Source organism: Oreochromis aureus, linkage group 13, assembly GCF_013358895.1.
Source record: "Oreochromis aureus strain Israel breed Guangdong linkage group 13, ZZ_aureus, whole genome shotgun sequence".
Classification (NCBI taxonomy): domain Eukaryota; kingdom Metazoa; phylum Chordata; class Actinopteri; order Cichliformes; family Cichlidae; genus Oreochromis; species Oreochromis aureus.
Genome location: NC_052954.1, coordinates 17041330 through 17061389, shown reverse-complemented (window position 1 = coordinate 17061389; position 20060 = coordinate 17041330). Strand labels below are relative to the sequence as shown.

At 38.4% G+C, this 20060-nt stretch overlaps 2 protein-coding genes across 3 annotated transcripts in view; both read right to left on the bottom strand.

Moving 5' to 3' along the window:
* Window positions 1-9297, bottom strand: part of LOC116316358 (canalicular multispecific organic anion transporter 1-like) — a 37389-nt gene extending 28092 nt beyond the window's left edge. Inside the window, exons 1-10 of one of the 2 annotated variants that reach the window (XM_039621457.1) lie at window positions 9047-9297; window positions 8384-8560; window positions 4165-4305; window positions 3946-4083; window positions 3640-3762; window positions 3483-3538; window positions 3164-3398; window positions 2820-2998; window positions 1065-1242; window positions 182-436 (exon numbers count right to left, since the gene is read on the bottom strand). In XM_039621457.1, the coding sequence (XP_039477391.1) occupies window positions 182-436; window positions 1065-1242; window positions 2820-2998; window positions 3164-3398; window positions 3483-3538; window positions 3640-3762; window positions 3946-4083; window positions 4165-4305; window positions 8384-8560; window positions 9047-9091 (1527 nt within the window). In that variant the 5' untranslated portion in view covers window positions 9092-9297. The remainder of the gene's footprint in view (window positions 1-181; window positions 437-1064; window positions 1243-2819; window positions 2999-3163; window positions 3399-3482; window positions 3539-3639; window positions 3763-3945; window positions 4084-4164; window positions 4306-8383; window positions 8561-9046) is intronic. The other variant, XM_039621456.1, reaches the window with a different exon arrangement.
* Window positions 9298-13502: 4205 nt separating this feature from the next.
* LOC116319653 (canalicular multispecific organic anion transporter 1-like) overlaps window positions 13503-20060 on the bottom strand; it is a 33587-nt gene continuing 27029 nt past the window's right edge. Inside the window, exons 28-32 of the mRNA XM_039621454.1 lie at window positions 19685-19828; window positions 17221-17379; window positions 16967-17133; window positions 16562-16756; window positions 13503-13784 (exon numbers count right to left, since the gene is read on the bottom strand). Of these exons, the coding sequence (XP_039477388.1) occupies window positions 13655-13784; window positions 16562-16756; window positions 16967-17133; window positions 17221-17379; window positions 19685-19828 (795 nt within the window). The 3' untranslated portion in view covers window positions 13503-13654. The remainder of the gene's footprint in view (window positions 13785-16561; window positions 16757-16966; window positions 17134-17220; window positions 17380-19684; window positions 19829-20060) is intronic.

Sequence of the window (20060 nt, the reverse complement as noted above, 5' to 3'; positions counted from 1 at the left end):
TGAGACACGTGGCTGAGCCTGTATGCTGCGTCACTCAATTGTCCAACTACTTTTGAGCCTCTGAAAGAGGGGGACTGTATAAAAATCTATTAAACAGTCAATGCAATACTTTAGTTAAATGTCTTGAATAAAACATTAAAATTTGCAGTTTAATCTCATCTTGGAAAGTATTTCCCCTGACCTGTAGTTTTCTGGCCTTGGTTGCTATCAGTGCATTGGTTGGAATTATTAACACCATGACTCCCAGTCCTGCCAACACAGATGGTCCTAACTCCAGCCACAGGAAAACAATGGATATGATGATCTGCAGAGGGCAGGACCACAGCAGGTGGATAGAGGTGGTCACATCATTGAAGCGCTGGGCATCTGCTGACATCAGGTTCACCGTTTCCCCTACTGTTGACTCCTTACGAGTATCATTGGACACCACTAATGCCTTAGAAAAGGGATAAAAAGGGCTTATTAATTAGAAAGTGGGGTGGAAATTAAGTAAGAGAAGCATGATAAGTGATATTTTTTCTTATTCTGTATGTTTTTGTATATGTGCAAAGCAGGAGATGGATCTTCATGTCACTTAACCCCCCCCCCCCCCCACACAACCCTAGTCTAACCCTATATATTGAAGAAAGCAAAGCTCATTTTCTTTTAGAAATAATATAAATAGTTTTTGATGTGTCAGAAGGAGTATTTTCTTAATTGCCTGATTTCTAAGATTTGGTAAAACTTAATAAAACTTCATAAAAACAAAAATGATGTATTCTGATTGGCTATACAATCAGGGCCTTCACCAGTAGTGACTGAGAACTCACAAAATTAATCACTGAGATCATTAGTAAACGTATTGATGGAAACTCGAGCTACAGACTAACACAGGTGTTTTTTCTGTGGCAAGTATGTGCTGATAAAAGTGATTTGAAATGGAAAAATCTGACAACTGACTTAAACAGGAAACTATGACCAGTAATTCTTTTCTTCTAATGTGTAACAGTAATTTATATTATACAGCATTTGATTTTTTTTTACAACAATGTCAATAAATGGTGTTCTGTCACTCCTGCTTTTACCTTTTTATACACAGCAGCCATAAGTGCAGTGCGAACCTTCATCCCCAGCACATGGCAGCGCTGGAAATACTGCAGTAGGGCCAGAGACTGTAGCAGAGCCACCACCATCAGCAACACTGCATACAAATAGCCCTCCCAGGCATATCTGGATTTGTCCTGAGTGAACGAGATCATCAATCTAGAAAAAACAGAAAAAAAGAAGAAAACATGCTAATCTCCGGCTTCATCTTTAGCACTTATCTAACAGTGTCCTCATTTCATCCTGGCACTCCTGTTATCAGTTATGAATGACTAATGTTGTTTCTTCTCAGCAGATCTGAGAGAGGGTGAAAAAGGTTTAACATTCATTTTCTAAAAAAACATGATTTTTTAGTTTTAAACTTTATTTTTGTCTTCATTTTTTAAAATCTTTCTTTATTTTTTGTTTAAAGATAAATCTAAATATAAGTTTGATCAATATGTCAAATGAGAAATGTAGTTTAAGTAGTGGAAGAGTCTAGATTTTGTGTCTGTAGACATGATCTGGCTTAGACCTTTAGTATTGTAACGGTTAAAAGCAGAATCAGAATTAATATGTCATTTAGCTGTTAGTTAATAGTGATAGTTATTTGCTAGAAAGGAGGAGAAAGAAGGGGAGGCAAATAGGCACTTGGCAGAGTATAAAAGAGAGCGCCCAGAAGCATTCTTTGTTCTTCCCCTCATCTGCTGTGAGATGAGCAGTTCAGAAGATTGGTTTTGTATTTTTGGGGACTTTTTTTCTGCTTGTCTGTGCCGTGTGTTGGATTATTAACTTTGAAGAGGGTTTGGACTTCCATTGTTGGTGGATTGTAACTTCCCGATTTTCCCTGTGTATTATAATTTTGAGAAGATTTGAATGTCCTTTGTATTCCTGGGGGTTCGAATATCCAGGGAATGCTCTCCTGTTGAATGATTTTCATTAATACAGAACACTGAGATAAGCATGACTTCAGACCTGGATGTGACTGTCTCCTTTCCAATGTTAAGAACAAAATTGGCATGAAGTCACTAAAATTTCCTGCAATTAAAGTCTAAATTGTGGATATTCACCTTTTAACCCGTTGTGAAACAGAACAGGTAAAAATCTGAGTATGAACCCATTTTAATGTAAATAGCTGTTACAGGTTACTTCAGCCCTTTACACATAACATACCCTTGAGGCCTACTGTTAAGCCCTCTAAAGCTAACCCACTTAAATACCAAGCGCACCAATAAAGAGGGGAGCTGCTGTAACTATGTGCCTGACGGAGGCCAGGACTACAAGGCTACTCAGGTCCCCGGATTTTATCAGATAAGCAGGGAAGACATTCGTATGATTTTGAGACCATTAAAGCTGGGCGAGCCCCCTCAGCTACATCAGCCCCATCTGAACTCTGCATTGCCTGCTGGGTAATACATACAGCGATGAGAACTTTTTAAACAGAGAGCTGACCCAGACTTCCTGTACTGAGGTGCTGGTCCCACAGATTGACAATAGTGAATAGTTAACACATAGGATTTTACAAGGTAATAGCAAGTAAATTTAAACTAAAGAAAAAAAGTAATTTGATTGTCTTATTGAAAAATATGCTTTAGAAAGTCAGAACAGTGAACCATTAAAAGACCACTGTAGTCCACTACAGGGTACAACACAGCTGAGTTTCTGGTTTAAGTCCAGCGGCATTGTACAAGCACAACATTGTTCTTCTCTTAAATCTGTTGTTTTATCTTTGTAACGTTCTCTAATATCTTACTCACTTAAGAAGCTGAGGACTGACAAATGTTAACACATCCTGCAGAAGTTTGAAGCAGACAGATTCAATCAGAATCCTTTTAAAGGTCTTATAAATGGTGGTAATCAGCCATGAACTGGGATAGTTCTCTTCCTCCTTATTGTCCTTTTTCTTCTTTTCATCTTCCTTCTTCCCCCTTTCCTCCTAAAAGAACAGATCGATCATTCAAGCACAGTTGATGAGATTTATTCAGCGACAACCTAGTATCTGGGATCCTTAAAAGGCGGTCATGGTGTTGGTGAAATGTGTTTGGACTGTTGCTCAGTAGCGTACATGTGTGTGGAAGTGTTTTTGTTTGAATGCTCTCACCATCATTAGTACATCCTGACTCACACCTTTCCCCAGACCACTGGAAAGGCCATTTTGCTGTGGGTCTTCCTGGGCACTGTCTCTGGTTTTGTTCTGGAAGCGGACCCTAGCTGCATCCAACTCAGGCTTCATGAAATGCTGGAAACGCTCATTGATGAAAGCAGTGCTATCACTCTCATTCAGATCCCACATGTCCTCCTGAACCAGAGGTTGTTTGTAGCCTTTTAAAACCATACTGAAAAAACAAAGAGAACTTTGACGACACGGAGCACATATGTAGATGATGTTAAGATTCGTGCTATACTGACATTAATGTTACCTGTTTAACCAGTTGAATGTGATTCTGCTCAGAAATGGTGCACCTGCTTCAGGATTCTGTGGATAAAACAAGGTTCAGTTTATCTTATTTAATCTATGCTTATGAACTTCGCCCTCTGAAAACAAACAAACAAAAATGAATAACAAATAAAGGGTACCTTTTTTATAAGGTCTTTAGCTTCTGGGGGGATATCAGCCATAGTAGAAAGAACTAGTGCAATCAGTTCAAGCCCAAAAGAAATGTAGAAAAGGCTGAAACGTGGGACATCACGGACCTCGCCCTGAATACCAAAAATGAGAGAAAGAAAAACTTTAAAGGGTCCCGAAGAAAAATGAAAATGGTGTGTTACTCAAAATATGGCGAGCTAAAAGTCAATCACATCAAGTTATTGCACCATGTCTGAGTAAATCTACTATTTGTCTTCTACTTTATTTCCAACTTGATCAAATGTCTTCACTCATACCAGTCTGAGAGCCTCTCGTAGGAGGGTCTGGAAAGGAAAGATGTCACACACTACAAGGAGTAACCAGAAGAGGAAAAGAGAGGCAGAGTCTATTGCTCCTTCCCGCCTCAATCCTTCATGGCAGAGCAGGACAAGGATCTAACAAAGAAGACACATCACAACATAAAAAACACATCCTTTCAAATTTAAATAATTAAATATAAAGGTTGCTCTATTTACCCATGTGACTGCAAATAAAACTGGATTTGCGTAGTATACACCAGCATTTGTTGAAGATTGGTCACTGTTTGGACCAAAATCTTCTCCTAGTGTGACTCCCAGGTGTGCTATGGCCATCAGGAACAACAGGGACACCACAAGCTGAAGGAAGAAAACACAGACCAGACAGGAGAATAAATCATGTTATTCCATTAAAAAATGTCTTTTCACAATGTTTTATATTAGATTTTAACCAGTACTGTGTTTTTAAGTTTTCATGGGAAAACAAACTGAGTTCTTCCCTTCAAGGTTTCGGAGAAGTGATAACAGATGCTTCCATTTTTGCTTACCGGTAACATACATAGTGCTGGAATGACACATCTCTTTGCCCCTTTGCTGTGATCACTTGTCCTTTCCATGTTAGAACATTTCATACACAGTATATGCATTTATAAGAAACTCACAGAGACAGGCCTCTTGGTGTTTTTGACCTTAACAGAAAATTTACACCACATGTGTTTTAGCTTCATTGTGTAAATTGATGTACACCTTTGCTGTTGAATCTTTTCTTACATTGACCCTTTCAAAAATGTTTATTTTTTTCCATGTTATGGCCTAGAACACAGGTGCCGAACTCCAGTCCTCGGTGGCCGGTGTCCTGAAACTTTTCCATGTGTCCCTGCTGCCACACATCTGAATAAAATTCAGTAGGTCATTAGCAAGACTCTGTAGAACTTGACTACATGCTGAGGTGGCAAATCAGCAATTTGATTCATGTTACAGCAGCTCAAGAGTAAATGAACATGGTGCAATTAAAGTAGTTTTAGATGTGCTTTTTTGTCTTTTTTTTTTATTATTTACTTGAGTAGGGTTAGGGTTTGCCACCTCGACATGCAGTCAACGCACCAGAATAATATAGTAAGATAATGGAAAATGTGTTTGATGTTAAAAATACAGAAATTTTCTATAATTAAAATATACAGCATTTCTGTTTTGTTTTACAGGACAGTAAATTAAACTTAAAATTAAAGTTTGTAGCTTTAAACTTACAAGAAATCTTATATACATTTACAGATTGTATATATTGAATATAATTTATTTATAGGTGTAAAAACAACAAAATCGCCTAAAAATAAGGTCAGACACTGTTGTAATACAATTATATCAGGCTTAAAATTGTATTAAAATACTGTTATTAAATTTAAAGCAAAAAAATTATATACTACCCATAAAATATAATGAAACTAGTTAAAATACTGTTATTAGTTGTTATTAGTAGTTCATGTACTTTTATTCCATATTTAAAGCAAAAAAATTATATACTACCCATAAAATATACGTAAACTAGTTAAAGTACTTAAAACAGTGACTGAGATTATCATTAGATTATTGACAATTTACTGTTCATTTTTAATTATATCAACTGTAAAATGGATTTTTATATGTATCTGAACATAAAGTTAATCGGTTGACCTTTTTGTTGTATTGTAATCGCAATCCTCTCACTCACAGTACAATTGACATCTATTAAACAATTAGGAGTCTCTACTTTCTGTGCTTCAACATTTAACTGTTAACAAACAGACCACAACGCAAAATGTTTTGACATGTGTAGACAGCAAAGTTATCTTTCAGTAAAGATGAACTGACAACAGTTACAGTTTGGATCCACTGTGAAACCCAAAGAAACAATTTTCCACCCTCAAAAAGGTGGCCAAAGACCACTGTCCTTACTTTATTTTCTAGATATACTTTTTGGTAGATTCCCTTTCAAAACAGGTATCATTGGATGGTACAGCCATTCCATTCAGGTTGGATCGATAGTCCAGTGCAACCATAGGTGCAGTTGGAAAGAGGTTTTCACAGTCTGTAAAATGAGTAATATATGTATTGAGTGTGTATTTCATTGTGTAGCTGTTTTTTCTGCATTTGCAAATGCATTTGTGTTAATGCAATATTGAGAAACCTTCATATTAAACTGAAAACTTGTATTATTGTAGGGTCTACCTTACAATATAAGGTAAGAAGGCGCTGAGAGAAATAAACTTTTTTTTATTTAGACGCTGACTGTTGTTGTGATTTGGCACTATGTAAATAAAATTGAATTGAATTGAATTGAATTGAATTGTACTTTCCATGTACTTCTATAAATGTCCCTGCAAAGTCACAGAAAATCTTAGTGGTGACGATAAACAAGACATTTAAAGCACTGTAATTTTTGAGACTTGCAAACGGCTACACAACGAGCAGATTGGCAATGTGCCTCATTTTAGTTAGGTCCTGATGATTTATAGATAACCTTTAGGGTTTTCACTGAAAACACCACAGCTATGACAATTTCTGAACTTCCTTAAAATGCTTATTCAAACTCACCTTTTTCCCAGCATACCCCTTGACACCAACAAGTCATATAATGAATCTGCTGAGAGCTGCACGCATGAAGAAAAGCAAGTCTGTGCGACTGGAGGCTTTGTCACTTGAATAAATGAACCTGCCTAAATGCAAAGAAATTTGTGTACTGTACGGTATCTATTGCAGGTAGCCAAAAGTTTGAGTTTGCTATACTTGACTTGCAGATGCAGTGTGTTAATACACAAGATTGGCTGCCCTGCAGACTGTGACTGCTCCTTTTTCCTCCTTTCAAATGAACTATTGTTGTTTTAACAACAAAAATGTCAGAATGTTCTAGCGTCTACTACTGTGCTTATACAAAAGTGACGCACTGGTCGGCCTTCTACGGTTCATTTGTATAAATCAGTTTTCCTCTGACAACTTTTTCTCTAGCTTTTGGAGAAAAATCTTCACCTTCTCTACCAAAACACCAACAAGTCATATAATGGTTAAAAATTCCAAAGTGTCAGTTTGGAAGCAACCCATAATCCACAATGACCTCTCCATATAAAGTCTGTTTCCTTTCTGTAAAGCTAACTGCTATTAGGCTTGAATGGAAAGTGCCCGTCCTTCACCCCTTGTTTCTGTTTAAAACTTTAAAACTGTGAACTCTTCCTGAAGTAAACCCTTCACTTCTTACTGACATTTTTGTATTTTTTAAAAAACTAAGCAATTACAAATACATTATGATAATTTTAGTGTTACAAATTTTATTTAAAAATTAATTATATTTAAAATGACATTCAATTATACTGTATTTTCAGTTATACAATCCTGTGATTCCATAGGCATTTAACATGTATTGTCCAAACTCATTAATATATATTAAGAATAATATAACATATCTATTTCTATCTTTATAGGTTTATTTTATATTTACCAATTTTGGTCAATAATTCTAAAAAAGTACATAACCAATATAAAATGCACCATCTGTGAAGTTAGCATAATTATACCCTATGAGGGTTGGCATGGATATTATTTACTCATAAAAGAAACACTTATACATCTTGTCATCATTTTCTTGGGATGAACGTGTGAGGTCAAATATTTTCATAAATCTTACTTTATATGCATTTTTATGGTTTTGGCTGCAGTATAGTGAACTATAACAAAGACCGGAATAAGTATGCATCTCACATACCACCGTGACCACCGTGACATGAGGCTAGGCTAAAAGCTCTTATACAGAAATAGGAGAGGCAGGTTACCACCCCAGATGTGTCCTCGCCTGACCGGAGGAAAGCGGAGTGCCAGAAGGCTGCGACCAGCCTGTGGGCCAACGAGGGAAAGCCAAGTGTAAACCACGGCCTCTCCCCAACAGTTTTGACCAATTAAAAACTCAATTTCATATATAATTCTTTGTAATGTTAAGTGTAGGTCACTCTCTTTCAGGAAATTGGTTACAGCTAACTGCTTGCAGACAGTGGTTTTCTGAATGAAAGAGATCCATGTACATGCTTATGGTTTGAACTGCTTGAGGCAATAAATGATTCGAAACTTGGATTCAGACTACGTCCCTCTTGTACCCAAGATAAAAAGAATGCGCAACAAATGCTTCCATCAAAACACAACAAATGTGTTAACTGACAACAAATCCATGTAAAAGTACAGAAACTAGTTTTAATGTCATTTTGTCATCTTTTACTGTTATTTTACTCTAATTTGATTCATATTTTATGTATTTAAAAATAACAGAAATTCTGTTTTTTCTGTAAAACTTTACAGTAAAACATATTTTTAACAGTATACAGTTAAACATTTGAAACTAGAACACACCTACCTAAGCTATAAACTGAAACAAAAATTTTTTTTTATGAAGATGTCTTTATTAGATAGTATTTCTTACCTGTTTGCAGATGTAGAGCTTGGACAGTGGTTGTGTGTTTACTTCTGTGCTCTGACAGAAAGCCAGCAGGTGCCATGGGGCACAGAGCCACAGGAAACAAAGGGGGATCCATACAAGAACTGTCTTTTCCACACATAGTGGGAGGTCTGGGTCTGGTCGCTTCAGATATGAAGCATTCTGAAGGACACATACAAACAAACACACATGCTTAACAAAGTCCTGCTGCCCTTCTAAGGCAACCAGAAAGTTGTCTTAAAAGTGCAACTGATTAACTTTCTGAAACCAGAACGTTAATCATCTTCTTTTCTGCATTTGATGACTTTCATAGTTGCTGTGACAAATAGAAACCATGACCTTCCTGTTTGTCCAATCTGTGTTGAACGGGCTGACACAATAACATGAACAGCTTTTTACAAGTACATCTTTTATTTTTACTGCCTTTTAATCAGCTTCACTTTTCCTAAAGCTTTTATTACTCCAAAGCATAACAAGCAACCATGTCCCTTATAATACCATGTTCATGACATGGTATTATAAGGTGTTATTATGTCTATTTGCTGTCATTCTCAACATACGTTCCACACTATTTACTTTGTATGATATTAATTATATGTTTGTTTGAATTTACGTTAATTCTTCAGTGTTTCTGTCTGTTTAACTCACCCAAAAACTGGACCCACAGTACTCCTCCAGAGCTGCCGCACACATGCTTTACAGTGATAGCTTCAGTCAACCTCAGCTGACCAGACAAGCCGACGCCTCTCACCCTCTGCCCCACTACTGCCGTGTTTGACTCAGATACTGCTGTTTTCTCCTCTGTCCACCCACACTTCACTGACAATTGTAGGATGTGGCTGTAAGGGACTTTGATCCGTGAGGTTTTTTAAGCAGAAAAAAAAGTTGCTTATTCCCTCTACAGAGAAATGACACAGAGATGTGCTGTATTAGCATAGAGAATACAACATTTTGAATCTGTGCCCGGTTTCTACAAACAGTACACTAAAGCTCTTCTAGTGAGTCAGTGAGAACATTAAACCGATACAGCAAAATCATTTATAGAATCAAGCTTTGTAATTTGCGCAAATAAGCTCCAGAGAGAGGAAAACAAAGTGAAGGACTTGCATAAGTCTTACCATGCACTTTTAACTGTGTTAAGGGGAAAACCTACTGAAAAGGGGAAGGGGAGGGAGCATTTAGGGATGGGGAGGGAGTGAGGTCATTAGATCCCTTTTCCTGTTATTTTCTACATAAATATTTTAAACCAGTAAGGTTTTGATAAATGATTGTTGTCTGACTTTAAAATAAGAAAAGTACTCTCGTTGCACTTTGTCATAAGTACATATACAGTTGTGGTCAAAAATATACATAAACTCATCATGAATATGCAGTGTAGGGCAAGTTACTTTGAAAAAGTAGTTAATCATAGTTACTACTTACTTCTTTTAAAAAGTAACTGAGTTAGTATCTGAGTTACAAGATTCTAAAAGTAATTAATTACTAGGAAAAGTAGCTACTGCGTTACTTAAAAAAAAAAAAAAAGTTTATCCCTCTGGGGTCCAGAGTATAATTGGCTGTTTTTGATAACTTTTAATTTACCTCTACATTTCAACTTTAAAAACTATTTACTTTGCCTTGTTTGGTATCATTCTTTTCAGCACAACTTCACATGTCTGAATTTACAGTTATGTTTTCATTTTGACATACTGTATTAACACAATTGATCTAAAATCAGACAAAACAGAAAATCCAAGTAGAAAAAGTTATTTTTTACTGTAACAACCACAAACATCTTTAATGAATCACATTTCATAACTTTAAATACAAATATAAATTGTGAATTTTAAAATCATATGCACAAGTTTTGCAAACAAAGTTTTTTTTGCAGCTATTTACTTTTTATCTTTTTTTTTTTTTGAAAAAAACCAAAAACATTTCAAACTATTTCCATAACAATCAGGTGTTCTGCATTAAATAAGACGCCAAAAAATAATTTCTGTCCACTATAAAGGAGAACATCACAACCCTGATACCTGCAGGTCTGACAACAGGAGATGTATCACTCCTCCTGTTTTCTACCTGGAGACAGCAGTCGCCTCATTGTTCTGACACACAACACAAAACTATCCACAACACTACACACTAACTACACAAGACAACACACTAACTACACACTCCAAACACAGCTAAACGCCACAAATCTCACATCTCAAAAATCACGCTCTCTGTCTCTCTTTCTTTCTCTCTCTCTCTCTCTCTCTCACCGTCACTCATAAAACTTCCCCCACTTCCTAAACATCCAAATGTCATGTTGCCATATCACTTTTTGATTGGTCGACACTGCACATTTTTCCACCAACACGAATGGGGGGGGGGTGTTTTGTTTCTTGTTTTGTTTTTTTAGTTTTTTGTCATAAGCAGAGAGAGCTGGGTAGCGCTGTACTTAGGCAGTAAACATAATGAAAGTATCCAGAAAAAAACACGGTGTATATCTTGTTTATCATGACTCTGGTTTTACGTGGCGTATCAACACAATTTAAAAACTGGTATATAGCACCTTGTTGCTTTGTCACCTTGAAGTGGTCATGTGATTGGTTTACCACGACTACTATATGGGGGTGTCCAACAGGCACGTGCAGAGGGGGGGGCGGAAGGGGCTTGAGCACCCGCCCCTTTCCTGATGGGTGCCCAAAGTGCCCTTTGTTGAGGCAATTTTTTTAAATTTTAATTATTTTTTTTTTTTAAATGTGTGTGTGCGTGTGGAGTCCTGTCTGTGCCCCTCAACAATAATATTTAACTATTAATCACATTTTGCTAAATAAAAGGATCCGCTTGCATCAGTCACATGATCACCATTAACCAATGATCGCCCTTGACGGCAGAACGCGCTGGTTACGAGCCGAAACGAGCTCACAAAGAGCACGCGCATTTTTGCGGTCCGGAGCTGTAGGAGAAACACAAATTAACTCAGAGACACAGACTGATGCGACAAAACCAGTAAGTAGGTGTACAGCGCACACTGTAGTCTACAGCACATAGGAGTATTAGCTTATTACGTACAAGTTGGTAAGCTGTCTTGTGGCAACTGACGAACTGAAACAAATGAGCGTGCTGTGTGTGCAAAAGCGAGAAAAACTTTACCTGTCCTTTTATTAACTGCACAAGTAGTGCTGGTCATAGCTGCTGGCTCACTGGGTAAGGCTGTCATGGGTCTGTAGCTCTGTCACCGTTTTAGGGAACATATTTAGTTTTAAAGTAAGTTACAGGGCTTTTCCTGCCTTTCTGGAGGGATTATATTTCACTTAAAACGATCTAATATGCATGTCCACATAATAATAGATTATTATAATTATAATATTTAAAAAACACGCTGTATTTTAAAGAACATACATTAAGAAACAGATTATATTAGATTTATATTTTAAATAAGACAAAATGCTGATTTTACAGCAGCAAAATTATTGTATCTCTACAGTTTAAAAATGTAATAAGCGTTCTCCCTGTACAGAGTGGATAGTGAAACAAATGGAATCATCATAAATACATTATTATAAATTTATTACTTTTTTCCCCTCATTGCTTTATTATTGTAGCTCTAGTAATAAATAATAAGGGAAGGATTCTGGATCAGCACCATGATGGAAACTTGTGCCCACAGTATATACAGTATTCTGAAGAAGGTCTAAAATGTCACTGTGTGTACATGCATGTGTGTGTTTTATGTATATGGATTTTGAATTATTACTCATAATATAACATTGTCCAGACATGGTTGGTAAGGACATGAGGAGGAAACAGTAGGAGCTGTGTGAGGCTACTAAAGGCAGTGGATCCCTCAGCAGCTGGATTACAAAGAGCACAGGTAACATTAACACATGTACCAGTTGTTGGAGAGGTATTCCAGTATAAAATAATAATAAGCACAACTGAAATGTTTTGCTTCTATAACATTTTTCTGTCATCATTTTATTATAGATTAAGTGTAAGAGTTGTTAAGTGTAGATAATTAAAGAATAGTTTATTGCAATAGCAAGTTGTGCCTTGTTCTCAGATGGACAGCAAGTGGAGAGTGATAGATGAGATGAGGGGATGGAAGGAGGAAGAGAGGCAAAGAGTGATTCACAGGCAGAGCCATGTTTATTTCTCAGTTTTTTGTCGCCTTATGGTTCCAAGCACTGTCACCAATCTTTGCATTTTGTTATTATCTCATGACACTTGTTTAATCAGCTACCATCTCTCCTATGGACTTTTTAATGTCTACAGTCTCAGATCAACACAGCCCTGCCCTCCAGCACTATCAGCAGCAGGAGCAGCAGCAACCCCTCAACAGCAACATTGTACCCATCAGGTAAAACATAGGCTACGTTTGCTTTGCCTCACAACAGTGATATAGTATGATGCGATCCCATATTAGATTCTTGATGAATGTGTGTTGTTGTTATTCAGCCTGGTTCAATGTGCCCCTTTTTAGCTTTGAGCACCCGCCCCTATAAACGTCTCTGCACGGCCCTGGTGTCCAAATTCAAAGGCTGCATCCTCCTGAGGCTGCATTTGTAGGCTGATTACGTCACAACGACGCGACGAAGGCTGTCCACATTCGTAGACACCTCCGAATGCAGCCGACAAAGAGGTCCTCCTTTTCCCCGAATTTGAAGGATGGGTCGGGTGTATCCTTTATGGCCCACTACATCCCAGATTTCATAGAGCGGCCCAGCAAATTCCAGTTTCCAACAATGGCGCCCGCTACTAACTTTTAATATTACTCTTATCTTTCAGGCGAGAATGTAGGTGTGTAAACTTCCAATATCTGCTCGGTTTTTTTTAAGTGTAATCCACAAATTTTCAATAGGGTTGAGGTTAGGGTTGGGAAGACCATTCCAGAAGCTTAATATTAGCCTGCTTTATCCATTCCAAACACAATTTTATTGGATGCAGTGGCCTAATCAGTATTAATTGACTTTATTATTTGATTTTTTAGTTCCTGGATATTTCATGCAGATGTATGTGGGCACCTGATCTTACACAGGCGAGATGTTTGCACGTTGCTGTCATACAGAAATACAAATAAGTGCACACACATAAACTGATAAAAGTGTATCAAAAAAAGTCAGTTAAGCATGAATTCAGAAAGAAATTTTATTTTTCACACATAAAATACGTTACATTTACAATATGTTTCCAAAATCCGGTCTTCACAATGTAACCTACAAATAAAACACATACACAAAAAATTGTGGCCCTAAATCTTCCCTAAAAAAACAGTATAAGTAGAGATTATAAATGTGTGTTGCTTTCTAATGTTATCCCAGCATCCTTTGCCATGGCGTAGAAATGGCCTTCTTTTTCAAGCAGGTTGCTCGGCGAATCAAATTCCAGTATTTTTCCAGCATCAAGCACCATTACCCTGTTGGAAAGAAGCACAGGCATTAATAGTAGCCCACTGAGAAATGTCCATACTGTGTGGCTTCGGCAGCCCCAGCTCAAAAGTGAAAACTGATGTGTAAATATTTGTGCTGTCTCTGTGAACAGTTAACTCAGGGGAGATACAAACAGACACTGGAGGGAAAGGGTACGCTCATTATTCTAAGGAATCAAAGTTTAAAGGGTTACACAAATAGTGCTGCCTTTTATTACAAGGTTGAGGTCAGGACCAATCTGTTGTACTAGTAGTTGTTTCTAGCAGATATCCATTTAAAGATTCATTGAATCCAAGTGAAGTTACTAGGGATGTAACATCTTGACAAATGTGTATATGTAAGGCTAACTTTGACCTCACACATTTGGAACTTTTGTTACGTTAACTGCTGAAACACCAAAGTAAAAACCAAAACAGAACAGAAATGGAAAGAAAAATAATCTAAGTAATAAAAAGAACACACAGAAGACCTACAAATGCACAGTATCAGATAGTCAGCTCAACATCTTAGCCAAAATATAAGGTAAAGTAAGTTTAGGTTAAGGTAAAGTCCAAGTGCTAAAACTACTAATGGAAAACAGAGAGTCAGTACCCCTTGGTCTAGATCATTTGGTCAAATATTACTCTCATGTATGATTAGGGGTGGATTTAAATAAAATCGATTTCCTGATTCAAATCGATTTTAATTTGAGTAATGCAATATCGATTCAGTAAATTCTGAAATCTGTTTTTTGATATAAATGTATTTTCCAGAAACGCCAGCTTAAAGCTAACAAAACTATTTCAGCAATCGCCATACAGCTAAACCAGCAAATGATTAAAGAGCAAAGGGTAAATGGATTCCACAAAAAGATGTAAACACAAAGCGAGATCCGACGGCACGTACATGTACATGCTGTCGGGTGCTGAAAGCCGATATCTCATAGGCAAGGCAAGGCAAGACAAGGCAAGGCATGTTTATTTATATAGCACAATTCAACAACAAGGTGATTCAAAGTGCTTTACAGAGACATTAAAAACAAAAACAAATAAAAAGCATGATTTAAAATTGATTAAAACAAGCAAACAAACAAACAGTATATAAAATCAAATATCAAAACAGTAGATAAAATCAGAACAGTAGATAAATCAGTAGTTAAAAAGTAGGTTTTGAAATTTAAACTTGAGTGTGGATTTGGTGCTTTATTCAAATGCAGCTGAGAACAGGTGAGTCTTCAACCTGGATTTAAATAAACTGAGTGTTTCAGCTGATCTGAGGCTTTCTGGGAGTTTGTTCCAGATATAAGGAGCATAAAAGCTGAATGCAGCTTCTCCGTGTCTGGTTCTGACTCTGGGGACTGATAACAGACCGGATCCAGTTGACCTGCGGGATCTGGAAGGTTCATACTGGGTCAGGAGGTCACTGATGTATTTTGGTCCTAAACCATTCAGAGCTTTATAGACCAGCATCAGAACTTTAAAGTCTATCCTCTGACGGACAGGCAGCCAGTGTAAAGACCTCAGAGCTGGACTGATGTGGTTGACTTTTTTGGTCTTAGTGAGGACTCTAGCAGCAGAGTTCTGAATGAGCTGTAGTTGTCTGACTGATTTTTTAGGTAGACCTGTAAAGATGCTGTTACAGTAATCAAGCCTACTAAAGATGAATGCATGGACTAGTTTTTCCAGGTCCTGTTGAGACATCAGATCTTTTATCCTTGAAATATTCTTGAGGTGATAGTAAGCTGATTTTGTTATTGTCTTAATGTGTTTTTCTAAGTTTAGGTCTGCATCCATCACTACACCCAAATTTTTCGCCTGGTTTGTGGTTTTTAGGTGTATAGATTGAAGTTCTCTGGTGACCTGTAATCGTTTTTCTTTGGCACCAAAGACTATTACCTCAGTTTTATTTTTGTTTAGCTGGAGAAAATTGTGGCACAACCAGTCATTAATTTCCTCAATGCATTGACCAAGAGCCTGTACAGGGCCTCAGTCTCCTGGTGACATTGTGATATGTATTTGTGTGTCATCTGCGTAGCTATGATAGTTTATTTTGTTGTTCTTTATAATCTGTGCCAGTGGGAGCATGTAAATGTTAAACAGAAGGGGTCCCAAGATGGAACCTTGGGGAACTCCACATGTGATGCTTGTCTGCTCAGATGTGAAGTTACCTATTGATACAAAGTATTTCCTGTTTTCTAAGTATGCTTTGAACCAGTTTAGTACAGTTCCTGAAAGACCTGCCCAGTTCTCCAGTCGTTTGAGTAATATGTTGTGGTCAACTGTATCAAATGCTGCACTGAGATCCAGTAAAACTAAGACTGACATTGTTCCACTGTCTGTGTTCAGACATATGTCATTAAACACTTTGGTCAGAGCGGTTTCAGTGCTGTGGTTCTGTCTAAAACCTGACTGGAAGGCATCATAGCAGTTATTCTGTTTTAAGAAGTAATTGAGCTGTTGAGAAACTTTTTCAATGATCTTGCTTAAAAATGGGAGATTTGAGATCGGCCTGTAGTTATTCATTTGTGTCTTGTCAAGATTGTCCTTTTTCAGTATAGGTTTTATTACAGCAGTTTTTAGTGATTCTGGAAACACACCTGATATTAAAGAAAAGTTGATGCTCTGTAACAGGTCATAGATACTGAAACTACATGTTTCGTCAATCTCCGACCAAAATTCACTGAGCCAGCAGCAAAAGAAGACCAAATTTATGCTTCATGTTAGAAAAACATTGTCATGAATTCCAAAATGTCATCCAAAAATGTTAAGGAAAAGCTATAACTCACCTAGAGCTGTCCATGATACTGTGCAGGCGGTGGGCGATGGTAAGGACTGTGCAGTCTGAGAACTCTTTGCGGATGGTGTTCTGAATCAGGTTGTCTGTCTCCAGGTCAACAGCTGCCGTGGCTTCATCCAGAATTAGGATACGTGACTTTCTCAGGAGTGCTCGAGCCAGACACAGCAGCTGCCTCTGCCCAACACTGGGAAGATCGTATTAAAGCATTGATATCTTAAGAGGGTTTTTTGCAAAAGAAAAAAGTAAACCACAAATGACACTCATGTGTTCAAATAAAATTAAGGTTTATGTATGTTTTGCAGAACATTACATAAGGTTTAGAATAACGAACTGTACAAAACCTATACCTATATACCTTATACCCAGAGGCCGTATTGGTAATTTTATTACCCACCTGAGGTTTTCTCCCCCCTCTGCCACTTCATGCTGTAATCCTTCCTGCAGTCCTGATACATAGCTCTTTAGATGAGAGAGCTCCAGCACTCTCCAAATCTCCTCATCACTGAACTTGTCAAATGGATCCAGGTTCATCCTCAGTGACCCCGAGAACAAAACGGGATCCTGTGCAGACGGGATTACAAATATCAGTGTACTTTTTAGAAATATCAAATTCTTTGACAAGGTTATTGTTTATATTTATGTGTATACCTGTGGTATAATTGTGAGTCTGTTTCTCAGGTCATGCAGGCCTATTGTAGAGATATCGACATCATCAATGAGGATGCGACCTTCAGCAGCTTCAATAATTCTAAACAGGCAGTTGGTAAGACTTGATTTCCCAGCTCCTGTGCGACCAACAATACCGATCTGAATGCAGTGAGAGAAAACACATAAGATCAAAATAACAGCTGGCGCATATTTGAAAAAAAAAAAAAACTACACATTTTTCTTTCTGGATATAAATTGTATTTAACAGTATAGCAATAAACAATGCAATAATAAGCAAATATACTCAGTCTGTACTTAGTTTGTAAAAGATCTTAGTTATTTCAGTAATGTTACAGAAAGAAGCAACATTTTTCAGAGGCAGCAGATATTTTATAGTGCTTATAGTCATGGAATTACTACAAATAGCAGTATTTGTAGTAATTCCATGATTTATGTTGTTGCCATGAGTCTTTACTCATTTTTACTTTGACGCCAATATTTCAAAGTTGTCAGCGTTTGATCTTACCCTAATCCATTGGGGACTCTGTTGTCCTACTGGGAGACTTCAGTGCACACGTGGGGAATGACAGGGAGACCTGGAGGGGAGTGACTGGGAGGAACGGCCTCCCGGATCTGAACCCGAGCGGTGTTTTGTTGATGGACTTCTGTGCAAACCACAGTTTGGCCATAAAGAACACCATGTTCGAATATAAGAGTGTCCATAAGTGCACGTAGCACCAGGATGCTCTAGGCCACAGGTTGATGATTGATTTTGTAATTGTATCACCAGACCTGCGGCCATATGTTCTGGACACTTGGATAAAGAGAGGGGCTGAGCTGTCAGCTGATCACCACCTGATGGTGAGTTGGATCAGGTGGCAGAGGAGGACGCTGGACAGGCCTGGTGCACCTAAATGTATAGTGAGGGTGTGCTGGGAATGCCTAGCAGAGGCCCCAGTCTGCGAGATCTTCAACACACACCTCCAGCAGAGCTTCAGGACATTGAGTCCAAATGGACCATGTTCAGCACCTCCATTGCTGAAGCTGCTGCAATGAGCTGCGGCCACAGGGTGGTTGGTGCCTGTCGTGGTGGTAACCCCCGAACCAAATGGCAGACACCAGAGGTGAAGGGAGCCACCAAGCTGAAGAAGGAGTCCTATCTGGAGACGAAGGGGATGACCTGCCAATCTCTGGGGCGAGGTCACTGAGGCAGTTAAACAACTTCTTGGTGGCAGAGCCCCTGGGGTGGATGAGGTATGCCCTGAGTTCCTGAAGGCTCTAGATGTTGTAGGGCTGTCCTGGTTGACACACCTCTACAATGTTGCGTGGAGATCAGGGGCGGTACCTCTGGATTGGTAGATGGTTCCCATTTTTAAGAACTACAGGGGGATCACACTCCTCAGCCTCCCTGGGAAAGTCTATACCAGGGTGCTGGAAAGAAGGGTCTGTCCGTTAGTCGAACGTTGAAAACAGGAGGAACCATGTGGTTTTCATCCTGGTTGTGGAACACTGGACCAGCTCTTTACCCTCTCAAGGACACTTGAGTGTGCATGGGAGTTTGCCCAACCAGTCTACATGTGTTTTGTGGACGTGGAGAAGGCATTCGACCATGTCCCTTGGAGTGTCCTGTGGGGGGTGCTCCAGGAGTATGGGAGCACCCATACTCCTGGATTGAATGGCCCATTGCTACGGGCCATTCAATCCTTATACAACCATTGCAAGAGCTTGGTCCGCATAGCCGGCAATGTCAGGCTCGTTCTTGTTTGGTGATGGGCTCTGCCAGGGCTGTTCTTCTGTTCAGAATTTTTATGGATAGAATTTTTAGGCATAGCCAAGTGACGGAAGGCTTTCACTTGGGTGGTCTCAGAATCTCATCTCTGCTTTTTGCGGATGATGTGGTTCTGTTGGCTTCATCGGGTAATGGCCTCCAGCTCGCACTGGAACGGTTCGCAGCCCAGTGTGAAGCGGTGGGAATGAAAATCAGCATCTCCAAATCTGAGGCCACGGTCCTCAGCAGGAAAGCAAAGAACCAGGAAACACTGGAGAGATTATATCTCTTGGCTGGCCTGGGAACGCCTTGGTGCTCCCTTGGATAAGCTAGAGGAGGTGGCTGGGTAGAGGGAGGTCTGGGCTTCTTTGCTTAGGCTGCTGCCCCCACGAATCGGTCCCGGATAAACGCAAGAAGATGGATGGATGTATTGATAGCAATGCTGAATATTCCGGGGCTAGACTAGTTACATGTTTACATATCACAGCTGATTATAATATACAGTAATACACATAATGTATAAATTAAAAGAAAAACTGATAGTTTACATTATTTTTACAGTTTAATTATATGTAATTACTGTCAACACAAACTGATCTGTGGCATCTTTCTTGAGTAATTGATTAATAGATTGGTCTATAAAACATTAAAAAACAAACAAACAATAGAATGTCTCACGCTCACACACACACACACCTTCTCAGTGCTGTCAATGTCACAAGTGATTCCATGCAGCACTAAATCCAATTCAGGTCTGTAACGGACTTTGAAGTTCTCAAATTGCACTCTTCCTGCCTCTGGCCACATCTGTGGAGGTCGAGTGTCAGTTACCCAGTCAGCCTGTACCGAAAAAACAAAAGCAGACACGTGTAATAAAGTACAAAAGTTATCAAATTGAGCTAAGATAGCTCTTGAATATATCGTGCATTAATATTCAAACCAAGATAGATAGGAAACAAAATTATACAGACACCATATATACAGACATGCATGCATACACCATTAAAATAAAGAAGAAAAAAAACTTAAAAGCATGTCACGCTTGGTAAAAAATTAAATAGCTCAAATTAAA